Source organism: Ruditapes philippinarum, unplaced genomic scaffold (genome assembly GCF_026571515.1).
Source record: "Ruditapes philippinarum isolate M1 unplaced genomic scaffold, ASM2657151v2 ctg27_1_1_1_1, whole genome shotgun sequence".
NCBI lineage: Eukaryota > Metazoa > Mollusca > Bivalvia > Venerida > Veneridae > Ruditapes > Ruditapes philippinarum.
Window position 1 is genome coordinate 170,608 of NW_026864520.1, and position 13,008 is coordinate 183,615.

The window sequence follows — 13,008 nt, forward strand, 5'->3', positions numbered from 1 at the left end:
AACATTTTAAACAGTACACATCCCTATCCCCACAGCACTTTCCCCATATAGCACACCGTTATTCCGGCTATGATGAAAATTTGAGCCGTGTCATGACAAAACCAACATAGTGGGAGTGCGACCAGCATGGATACAGACCAGCCTGCGCATCCGCTCAGTCTGATCAGGATCCGTGCTGTTCGCTGTCAGTTTCTCCACTTGTAATAGAGTTGATAAGCGAACAGCATGGATCCTGATCAGACAGCGCGGATGCGCAGGCTGGTCTTGATCCATGCTGGTCGCAAACCCATTATGTTGGTTTTGACATGACACGGCTCAAATGTGTGACATGGCACCAATCTGCTAAAATAAAATACCCTTATTATATAATAATATACATGTATACACGTACATTGTAATTTATAATATCAACATCGCAGCCGTATGACATTCTTCACCTATGGTTTTCAATTATATAGTTAACTTAAAACTAACTTTTCACGCACGGTGTATTCTAAATTTAGAAATTTTAGATCTATTTACATCCTTATACGTTGAAATTTTACCTACGTCACAAATTACGTTCAATCAAAACAAAGAGTACAACCTAGTATGTTAGTAGTATTTTGATAAATGTCATTGTCGCTCCTTTATTGCGAGTGTTGTGACTCAATAATTCAATATATTACATTTAAGAAATATAGTGAAATTAGAAGTAGACTAATATAGTTTCGAACTTACAATATTTAAACGTTTGAACATCAAAACGAGCACGGTATTTTAATCAAGTGGGTTTTATTTACATTTTGAGAATGATTCATTACTTTTGTGAATTATCTTTTAACCGCAGAGTTTAACGTAGTACAGTACATCAACGTGTTTAAATGAACTTTTATTTTCACACGCGAGAAAGAAAGTACAAAATTTATGCTCTTCTTTATTTTTTCTTTGTTATTTAGAAAGAACAGATAGGAAGAATCAGTATCAGATTACGGAGGACATTTTTCGTGTTATTTTTTTTTTAGGTAAATATTTAGTGGTCAGTAACCTATACCTACTATAACAAAAGACGCGATTAGTCAATAGAAAAGAAGGTTAACGACACTAAATCAGATCAAAACCGATCATTTATAAACTGACTTAACATACAGGGTAATCCTAGTTAATAATAGTAGACGTGAGCAGTGATTACATTATACGGTACAATCTGTACGTGAAAGAAGTACCTGTGATAATAAAGAAAAGTGTTGACTAATATTCAAAATGAGGAAACATGTGCTTCACTTTTATTGCCAGTGTTGTGTGTTAGTATCAATGATTTGGAATAACGTTATTGCAGGTTGGTTTTCTTATTTTATATCCATGTTATATGTAAAAACCCACTTGGCTGATTTATTAATATATAGAGTATATTTATATAATAAAAATCCTAATACGTTTCATTTCATCTCAATATTGAGAGATACGTGCCTCTTTAAATAACCATATTTATTACGTATTATAATCTTTAAAAAAAGTTACTTATTATAACCATACACATTAAGCCGTCACTATTTGAAAGGGTGCATGTTTAAAGGGTCTCTCACCACATACTGAATAACCGTGTTGTATATCAACATATAATGTTTAATAGTAGTATGTGGGTCTCTCCCACATACTACTTTTAATGATGATGTTTTTGTTATGTCGACACTACTTATTAATGTAAATACCAGTAGAACAAATTAACTGATGTTGATTAATGCTGAAGTTTATGATATTTATATGATTATGATTATCATAATGACGATGATGATTATCGATGATGACGATTATCGATTATGACGACGACGACGATGATAATATCGATGATAATTATTATCGATTATGACGACGATGATAATATCGATGATAATTATTATCGATGATTATCATTGTTATTGACGATGATGGTTATCGATGATAATGATTATCGATGATGTCAATGATTATCGATGACGATGATCGATATATACAATGATCATAATCGATGATTATTATCGATACAGACGATGATGATTATTAATGACAACAGTCACGATTATCAATACAGACGATGATGATAACCGATGACGAACGATTATCGATAAGCCGATCATGATTATCGATACAGACGACGCATTATCATTATTAATGACAACAGTCATGATTATCAATACCGACGATGATAATAATCGATGACGAATGATTATCGATGACAATTAACGCTTGTTATGTTGATGATGATGGTTATGATTGTGATAACTGATGAGATCATTGTTATTTCATAATCGTTATATAGAGAGATACTGTAGGGCGGTATATAATTTATATATCTGTATATTGAAGTCGCGTTGGTCGCTAAATTAAACCTAATAAGTCTGTGTTTTTTTCTCATTAAATGATGTATTGGTGTTTACTTTCTAAATTTAATGGCTTGTGTCTGAACGCTGTTTATATTGAAAAACATTTTTGCTAAAAAAAAATGTTATAGATGAATGTTAAATAGATATACGTTTGCTCTACATACCAGAAACATTGTTTACATCTTTGAACATTTATTTATTGATGCATACCGTCAAATCATCATCAAAACATTTTACAACTTTGTCTCATATTTATCATTTATTAAATCTAGTGCAAGGGAAAATATTTCACGATAGCGTTAAATTTTGCGCTTTTCATCAAAACAAAAATATATAGTAGCGTATATATTCGTGTATTCTTAAAAGTTTTCATAACCTCGGTTACATAGAGTCATGTCAGGTCGTCACATGTGTAGTATCTTCATTGAAAATACAAGTAAAAACAATAAGTTTACTTTAGACTTTAAATTGGAAGCTTTGATTACTTTCTAATAGATACTCTGCACAGTGCTCCTAGTTATCCCCCTTTATTATATAAGTTAAACAATGGGATTGACGATATGAAGTGCTATCGTCTGTTAGATTTCCCTGTAGATACACTAATATTTCCATCAATAGAATTTTTGCCAGATAACGTCCAACCAATCAGCCCACGGACGCGGGTTTTTTTTCAACTGATTTCCTTGATATAGTTACCTAATTTAAATTCGCACTTAAAAATGAACTAGTGTGACCTGTTTGTTTATTTATTTGCCGATAAGCCCCGTATTTCCTCACAGATTCCATTTAAGTTTGTTATTTCACAAAGACCTTGACCTTTGGTAAAACTGTCCTTTAAAGCGGAGGTTTTCGACTTTCAATTTCCTGTTTTACAAGAACACGAAGACAAACGTCGGAATTTAATTTATTTTAATTTCGTAATTTAATTAGAACCAGGATACAGGATATATCTGCTGTTAATAAAGTTTTTTGTTTTGTTTTTTTTTGTTAATAAAGTTTGAATCTTGTCACATATAGAGTAATTTCCTTATTCACTTAGAGGACGCTATTGAAGTTTTTATTGAAATAAAACTATCATGGCTATTATAACAGGATGGGGTGAAACATGTAAGATACTTAATTATAAATTTAAATTTATTTTATTGAATATGTACATGCGTTAGATTTACGATTGATTAATTATATATCATCCAATGTTTTTTGGGGTTTTTTTTGTTTTTTTTATAAATGGACTTTTTGTGATAAACGGACCAAGTAGAAAATTAGAGAACCTGTCGTGTGTTTTTGTTTAAATTTCTTCTTTTTTGAGCCGGTTTTTCTGACAAATGAGATCAAGTTTGCTATAAAAAGAATAGGAAACCGGAGAACATGTTGGTGTTGTTTTTCTTTTCTTTTTTTTTGTTATTGTTTTTTTCGAAAGATTAGTATACTTCATTCATGTCATACTCTGATTATTTCACAAATTATCATAAGTGGTAATTACTACCATGAAGATATGAATGATAATATTATCTTAATATCCGTCTGATTTAAGTAAAAACGTGTAGCTCATTTGAAAGAAGGAACAAATAGTCGTTGTTGTTAAATATCAAGTTCATGTTAATATTTTTTTCTTCTTACTCTAAATAATTCAAGACTTCTTGTGATTAAACTATAAAAAAAAAAACCTCTATATAACTAGAAACCGCTATCTAAACCTAGATAGCTGCTTCTACAACCCACCGAAATAGATAATTTCGCAATATTTTACATGTATAGGCACTTTTATTTAATAATATTACAAAATATACTATGACTATATGTTCATAATGCCGCGTGTATACCATCAATCATTCTAAGAACCTTGTTTTCTTTCTTAAAAAATAGATTTGCACTTGTTATTGTGTTGTTTTCTGTTTGTTTCTTTCTTTCTTTCTTTCTTTCTTTCTTTCTTATTTTCTTTCTTTCTTTCTTATTTTCTTTCTTTCTTTCTTTCTTCCTTCCTTCCTTCCTTCCTTCCTTCCTTCCTTTCTTTCTTTCTTTCTTTTTTTCTGTCTTTCTTTCTTTCTTTCTTTCTTTCTCATTCTTTCTATTTCTTTCTTTCTTTCTCTTTCTTTCTTTCTTCGAGGATGACTCGTTTTGAGAATTATGTAGATAAATTTATATTTTTGTCAACTTCAGATAATCATCGGAGTGATATAGACACCTCACATGTACGAATGTGGACAGGCTGGTATAATACCGACGATCCGGCGACATCTGCCGACGACGACGAGAGTGTTGTCAGTATTAGAAAGGTACCTCACAATTTTTCTTGTATTTTGTTTTTAGCTCGCCTATTCGAAGAAAATCATCCCGGCGTCAATGTCGGCGTCGTCGTCACTTTGGTTAAGTTTTTGAGTGCAAGTTGTTCTCTCCAAAACTGCTGAAGGGATTGAATTGAAACTTCTCGCATCTATTTAAGAGCGTTATAGGAGGTCACTGTCCCAGGCCGATAACTTAACATGGATTTTGACGAAATAATACTAGTAGCTCTTTTTGACTTTAGAAAATTTTACATTAACCGTTCAACAAGGCTCTTGTTTTAGTCGATTAGTCGAGCACGCTGTCCTACTGACAACTTTTTTTTTTTTGTTAATCAACAGTATAACATGAGAAATGTAAAAACAAATTGTATACTGTTTATTTAGTTGTCTGCACGTATCTACCTGTTTTGTATTATTTTTCGTTGTAATGCCCTATACTTATTTATACATTCATTTCGTATATAATATCATACATTTTATCGAACGTAATATCCTCTGCTTACATAGTAAAAACGTTGTTTTCTCTGTTTAATGTTTTGTTTTCTATATTTATCAATTTTATTATCAAATAAGTTATCTTTTTTTACATTATGAGAACATTAGAGATACAGAATATACTATCCTTTATTATACAAGGTCAATAACTTAGGGAATATCAGCCTTTACTGCATTTATTGAGAAGATAACAGGGTTCATTGAACGAATCAGAATGATCGAATGTGTAAACTTACGGTCAAATATTTACTTTTATTGTAAGAGGAAAATAATAAGGAAATAAATATGTCTCGGAAATATCAACAAGATTAGAAAATTAGTGTAGCTGAAGTGACTCTGTATTTCGTATCGACCCTAAAACAATTGTTGCAAATAAAATATCGAACAAAAAACTTCGATTCTTCACTCTTGTGGATGGAGCACGAACTTATAGCCCGAAGTTTTTCCTGTATGCTTACTTGCCATATACCACGAAACGTTTAGATAAACTGGCTTAAAGCCCCATTACGACTCATTTTCTGTTTTGCTTCTTGTGTATTTGTTAAATATGTATTATGAACTTTAAAAAAAATCGAACAATTAATTCGTCTACAGATGAAAGTAATATCTTTTGAGAATATATCTGACAATGTCTTTAAGGGCCCATTTTGCCTTAGAAATGATTTTAATTTTATTTCTTAAAAGCTTTTCAAATTTGGTGTACTTGTAATGAAAGTCAAAGCACTACATTGTTTAAAGTCAAAGCACTACATTATTTACATTTTGCTACTTTTGTGACAAATTATTTCACATTTATCGCTACATTCTTCAGATAACAAACATCTTACATTCTATGAAACCATTATTTAAACTTTAAAAAGTTGATGTTTGCCCTTTCTAAAGAAGTAAAAAATTGTGTGTTTCTGAGGCATAATTGATGTGCCTTTAAGATTTTAATTAATGACAAGACTAGACGTTAGAGCGTATACTGAGATATCAAAACAAAATAGTGAATTACTTATATAATTTTACTTATGTTACTAGTATAAGTATAACAATGTTTGAAATATTTCTCCTTTTTTTCCAACAGAGAGGATATGAAATATGCAACGGTAATTCACCTATAGACGCACTCTGTAGAGACGCGAAGGATCCTTCAATTTTGTTTAACGTAGAAACCACGGGGTACTCCAGAGACCGGCTGCTCGTCCCGTGTAATACGTTCGGACTAATCTGTCGAAATGGGGACCAACAAAATTCTACATGCCGAGACTATGAAATACGATTTGAATGTTTAAGTAAGAAAATGTTTTACAATAAATTATGTCATTTAAACTAATTAGAACACTAGCTGGTGCGTGAAAGATTTATGACATAAAAATCAGTTTAAAACTGTCGCGTAAGTGTTTTGTATACCGATTATATTAGATATAGGTGTATCAAGCTAGTCAATTAATAAAGTTAGGGAGCGGTGACTTGGTATTAAGATGTCTGTCTATAAGCAAAGAGATTGTGGGTTCGAGCCCTACTGGAGCCTCAACATAGCACAGGTTCAAATGAGCCGTGCCATGGCAAAACCAACATAATGGGTTTGCGACCAGCATGGATTCAGACCAGCCTGCGCATCCGCGCAGTCTGATCAGGATCCATGCTGTTCGCTTACCAACCCTATTACATGTAGAGAAACTGATAGCGAACAACATGGGTCCTGATCAGACTACGCGGATGCGCAGGCTGGTCTGGATCCATGCTGGTCGCAAACGCACTATGTTGGTTTTGTCGCGAAGATGCTCAAATGTACTTGTTTGTCCGAGGAAGCAGACAGGAGAGTGTTATAACCTATAAAATGAAGATTGGTGACAAAGAATCGTGTGCTATTACATAAATTATTAAGTAAAGATTCATGATTATAAATAAGCGTTTAACAATTATAAACAAAAACTTTTTTGTACACCTCACTTTCCTGGCGTAACTTATTAGTTTCGGTTTTATCAACGTAGGTAATTAAAGTTACATAATAAAATACACAAACATTCAATTTGACTTATCTGTGTACTGTAAAACAAGTAAAAATGCAAAAAAAATTAAACAAATATATTTAAATATATAAACAAAAATAAGTGTACACATGAATGCAATTTTATTAATATGCTTTAAATGATTACTCCACTTTATCAAACAGGTTCGTCAATCAAATGACATCACCCTTTCAATGCGCTTGAAATCACGAGATTTATTTTTGGAAACGAATTCAAATGAATCAAACCGCATTTACATATGTTAATTGGATATTTTCTTAGATTTAATTGAGAACAAGGTTAGCTTTTAAAAAAGCTAGTAGCGACTCGCTTCGTAATTTCATTCTAGGGTTGTGTTTAAATGTAAAAATGACAGTTCTGTACCTGAAGAGACTTCAGCGAACATCAAAATAAAAGTGACATATAAAGTTACGGAAGCCAGTTCTCTCAGTTTAACAAAGGGAAATATGAGTATATATGAAGATGCATGTAAACAGATGGAATGAAGTCCCTATGTCTATGCACATTTACTATATGGCCTGTTGACCTTGACTAAAAAATGTTAGATAGGTAGAATTCATAAAGATGTCTCTTTATACAAAGTTAAGTTGTAATATATTATTTAGTATTGGAATGAGTGACAGACACACGTTCTATACAGGACTATATTACTGAAGAACTCTCTTGGTGTGGGCGAATTTAGATTCATGGGGCATGATTATTTGATTTGTACAAGTTCTCAAGTCTCGTAAATCCGGGAGAGACCGGAAGCGACCGGACCGGAGAATAGTATATCCCAATGAATACATACACAAAATACCGGAAAGGATAAAATTACCGGAAAAAAAGAAAAAGAAAATATGCACAGAACCAGATGTACACTTATGTTAATTAACCAATTAATTGTTAATTATTTAACTTACTACAGATAAAACAGTTGAAATCACTAAATCAAAAGTCAGTGTAAATATGATTTATTGAAAGGAATTCATGAAAACAAATATTTTATCATCATTATCATCTTTGCGCTCAAAGCAATACTTGTTCCTTTTTAAAAATGGCGTGAAAATTGAAGGTTTTTTGACGCTATGTAAGATCAAATTTGATTGGCTTAATTATTTTGGATTCCAGCCGTGACAGATAAATTTTGTAGAAAGCTGGAAGCCAAGCTTAGATTAATTTTTTGGATGGATTCGGAGTTTTAGGTTGTTTCTAAGTAAAATCCTAGCGTAATACCGTCTCGCCGTGGCGAGCCGGCAAAAACATACATCATTTAAGGATTATTTAATTAATTTTATTGTCCTCTTTCTGAATATTTCAACATAACATTCTCTCATTTCAATTAATGAAAACGTCAAATTGTAAAGTTTTACGTATGTGAAGTGTCAAAATTAGACAATATTAAAGAATATAAATTTGAAGGAAAAAGAAATAATATTAAAACTGACATCTGTGCTAGAAATTATCCAATCAAATCACACTGTTTATAACATTGGTCATGTGATAAAAAAATGGTATTATAATTGTGTATGTAGAATAAAACCACTATGAAGGGGGCTCTGTGGTCGAGTGGTTATGGTAGTTGACTTCGACCCACTGGCCCGTCCTCAATTTTGGCTCGAACCCACCAAGGACTTTGAATTATTTAATGATAGAATCTGTGCAGATAGCTTAAGAAAGGCCGGTGGTTTTACTCGATTGACCTGCCTTAAATAATGCACAGAGGGGCACATGAGGTCTTCCTTCACACGGAAAACTGAAAAGTTGCCATAATTATGACAGTGTCGGTCTCAAAAATGAAAAGAAAGTTTCTCTGTTCTGAAAAACTTAAGGAGACACATGTACATATTGATTTTGTACATGATATATATTCAATGACTAATAGTTGAAGATTAAATTTTGCATGAAGTAAGTCATTATTTTTGTGTATTTTGTATTTTATAGATGCCAATGAGTTACCTGCCCCTGAAAACCTCGGAGTAATAGGTGTCGCTGCAGGCTTGTCAGTAATCGTGCCGATCCTCTGTGTCGCCATAATGCACGTGGCGCGTCTGATAAAAGATCGACGGAATCCACGAGGACAAAGCCTTGTTGGTAATTCGGAACAATCCGTTCAAACGGAATCATCCGATCTGCCTCCCTCGTATTCGGTTCTTTTCGGCGAGGATACAACAGACGGTGATTCCGTGTCAACAAATGTGAGCTCAGTAGGAATATCATTAACAGACTCAAGTGGAGATTTAAGACTTCAGCACTCAAGACTTAGCTCAGGCAGCTTAGTGAGCATGGCGGATTATCAGTTTAACCTTAATCCGTCTGCTATCGAAGATGACGCTTCACAAAACACACAATCTGCGAATGGCAATCGGTGTAGAACTTCTTGGAGAAGTCGATTTCCAAATATGCATTTATCAGTGTTTGATCTTATCTATTCCTCAGGTCAAAGGTCAGAGCCAACGTCACCTGACCTAAGCTACATTCAAACTCCTCCTCCGTCCTATAAAGATGCAATAATAATACTAGGCGGTGAACCATTCTCCTTGTCCGAAAATGGAGAAATAGGGGAGAAAATGTGATTTATTTTGAGCAACGATATTTATGTAATTTATTTTGTAAAACGTTAACTTATTTACTCTAAGATTTATTTGCTTCAACGAATAGTGAATAAAGTGCCATGAAGTGATTATATAATAACTTGTATTTATGCATATGAATGGTAAACATATTTTACTGTTTATTATAAACATTCCATAGTTTTTGCTACTGTCGTTGTTGTTTTCATGTTACTCAAAAAGTTGGAATATTTTCTTTCATAACTTCTCAATTTAATCAAATGGACTTATTGCAAAACCAACGAATATGGCTTAATATCAAGGAATTTATTCGATTAATGTAATTATATATTCGAGCTTTCATATCCATTAATAAACAATAAGAACAAAATAAAAAGTTTAGTCCATTTGCAAGACAACATCTTGCAAAGCTTCAGAAAAGTTTCGTTATATCAAGTTAGGTAGCAAGTGTGCGAGAGGAGAGTAAATTATTTTTTAAAATTGTTGGAGTGTGACAACAATAGTTTCCATTTGATTAGATTAACTGTTGTTTTGAAAAGTTGTATCCTAGTTTGGGGACCTTTCTGTTAAAAATGTGTCAGAGTTAAATCGACAGTGCGTTAACTGGAGTGAACCGCACTCCAGAGCATGCCCATTGATTGGCTCATTTTTGCTGGGGATTACTTATTGTGACGGCAGAGAAAGGGAAAGCGATAGAAATATCATATTTAGATGATCGTTCACTGGTTACTTTTTCTCTGGGGTTTCATATTGAGACCACAGGGAACTTGTTATTATGTTTGACTATGATACAAAAGAGAATGAGCATCAAAACATTCGGCAATCTGATTAATACTCGGGGGCTACGCCCCCTCGTACAAATCAGATAGCCTCGTGTGTCGATGCTCTTTCTATTACTTACTTTTCGTGACATTAAGTGTATTTATATATAACATTGTGAAAATTTGATTGTGCGTTGAACGGAATAAAATTCTATTTATTTATTCCCCACAAAGAACTCATCTAAAAAACTTGTGATATATATATGCAACATATGCACATTTTGTCTTACATGAGGCAATCTGTACCAAAGGTCTTTCGATATATGTTTTTTGTATATGTGTTCTATTAAACAGTTTTTTCTCTGTTTATTTTTTCAAATAAATCTAAATGAAACATATGCTTTGTTTATTTTCCCTAATAAGGTGTGTCATTCATTTCATCTTACAACCTCCTCAAGTAGTTGTTCCTTATTACTAACTACCTTCCAAAGTGATCATTTCTTATCATGTACTACCTCTAGAGTAACTTACTCCTTGCGTAGACATTCATAACCTCTTTCTTCCTCCCAAAGCGGTCGTTCTTATCACTGACTGCCTCCTAGAGTGGTCGTTCTTAACCTCTTACTACATCCTAGATTGGTCGTCCTTAACCTCTTACTACATCCTAGAGTGGTCTTTCTTAACCTCTTACTACATCCTAGAGTGGTCGTCCTTAACCTCTTACTACATCCTAGAGTGGTCGTCTTTAACCTTTTACTACATCCTAGAGTGGTATTTCTTAACCTCTCTCTGCCTCCTAGAGTGGTCGTCCTTAACCTCTTACTACATCCTAGAGTGGTCGTCTTTAACCTTTTACTACATCCTAGAGTGGTCGTCCTTAACCTCTTACTACATCCTAGAGTGGTCGTTCTTAACCTCTTACTACATCCTAGAGTGGTCGTTCTTAACCTCTTACTACATCCTAGATTGGTCGTCCTTAACCTCTTACTACCTCCTAGATTGGTCGTCCTTAACCTTTTACTACATCCTGGAGTGGTCGTTCTTAACCTCTCACTACATCCTAGAGTGGTCGTTCTTAACCTCTTACTACATCCTAGAGTGTTCGTTCTTAACCTCTTACTACATCCAAGAGTGGGCGTTCTTTATGACTGTCTGCCTCCTAGAGTGGTCGTTCTTTACCTCTTACTACATCCTAGAGTGGTCGTTCTTAACCTCTTACTACATCCTAGAATGGTCGTTCTTAACTACTTACTACATCCTAGAGTGGTCGTTCTTTACCTCTTACTACATCCTAGAGTGGGCGTTCTTTATGACTGTCTGCCTCCTAGAGTGGTCGTTCTTTACCTCTTACTACATCCTCGAGTGGTCGTTCTTTACCTCTTACTACATCCTAGAGTGGGCGTTCTTTATGACTGTCTGCCTCCTAGAGTGGTCGTTCTTTACCTCTTTACTTCATCCTAGAGTGGTCGTTCTTAACCTCTTACTGCATCCTAGAGTGGTCGATCTTTACCTCTTACTACATCCTAGAGTGGGCGTTCTTTATGACTGTCTGCCTCCTAGAGTGGTCGTTCTTTACCTCTCACTACATCCTAGAGTGCTTGTTCTAAACCTCTTACTACATCAGAGAGTGGGCGTTCTTTACCTCTTACTACATCCTAGATTGGTCGTTCTTAACCTCTTACTACATCCTAGAGTGGTCGTTCTTTACCTCTTACTACATCCTAGATTGGTCGTTCTTAACCTCTTACTACATCCTAGAGTGGTTGTTCTTTACCTCTTGCTATACCCTAGAGTGGTCGTTCTTTACCGCTTACTACATCCTAGAGTGATCGTTCTTTACCTCTTACTACATCCTAGATTGGTCGTTCTTTACCTCTTACTACATCCTAGAGTAGTCGTTCTTTACCTCTTACTACATCCTAGAGTGGGCGTTCTTTATGACTGTCTGCCTCCTAGAGTGGGCGTTCTTTACCACTTACTACATCCTAGAGTGGTCGTTCTTAACCTCTTACTACATCATAGAGTGGTCGTTCGTTAATTAACCTCTTACTTCATCCTAGAGTGGTCGTTCTTTACCTCTTTTTACATCCTAGATTGGTCGTTCTTAACCTCTTACTACATCCTAGAGTGGTTGTTCTTTACCTCTTACTACATCCTAGATTGGTCGTTCTTAACCTCTTACTACATCCTAGAGTGGTCGTTCTTTACCTCTTACTACATCCTAGAATGGGCGTTCTTTATGACTGTCTGCCTCCTAGATTGGTCGTTCTTTACCTCTTACTACATCCTAAAGTGGTCGTTCTTTACCTCTTACTACATCCTAGAATGGTCGTTCTTAACCTCTTACTACATCCTAGAGTGGTCGTTCTTTATGACTGTCTGTCTCCTAGCTTGGTCGTTCTTTGCCTCTTACTACATCCTAGAGTGGTCGTTCTTTACCTCTTACTACATCCTAGAATGGTCGTTCTTTATGACTGTCTGCCTCCTAAAGTGGTCGTTCTTTACCTCTTACTACATCCTAGAGTAGGCGTTCTTTATGACTGTCTGCCTCCTAG

General features: G+C 34.4%; 1 protein-coding gene across 2 annotated transcripts; it reads left to right on the forward strand.

The window, feature by feature from the left end:
* The first annotated feature begins 667 nt into the window (after positions 1 to 667).
* LOC132725900 (uncharacterized) lies at positions 668 to 10,847 on the forward strand. 2 transcript variants are annotated; one of them, XM_060711092.1, is made up of 4 exons: positions 668 to 1,318; positions 4,503 to 4,618; positions 6,192 to 6,399; positions 9,064 to 10,847. In XM_060711092.1, exons 1-4 carry the CDS (start codon positions 1,243 to 1,245, stop codon positions 9,693 to 9,695), a joined length of 1,032 nt encoding a protein of 343 aa, XP_060567075.1. In that variant the 5' UTR covers positions 668 to 1,242; the 3' UTR covers positions 9,696 to 10,847. The 2 variants fall into 2 exon arrangements, with proteins under 2 accessions (XP_060567075.1, XP_060567076.1); XM_060711093.1 differs by lacking the exon at positions 668 to 1,318 and adding an exon at positions 3,201 to 3,449.
* Positions 10,848 to 13,008: the final 2,161 nt, after the last annotated feature.

Bases quoted from the DNA above. Each gene is read 5' to 3' on its own strand.
- LOC132725900 (XM_060711092.1), top strand. From the start codon at position 1,243: ATGAGGAAACATGTGCTTCACTTTTATTGCCAGTGTTGTGTGTTAGTA. The intron at 1,319-4,502 runs GTTGGTTTTCTT...TGTCAACTTCAG, and splicing joins TTGGAATAACGTTATTGCAG to ATAATCATCGGAGTGATATA. The intron at 6,400-9,063 runs GTAAGAAAATGT...TGTATTTTATAG, and splicing joins AATACGATTTGAATGTTTAA to ATGCCAATGAGTTACCTGCC.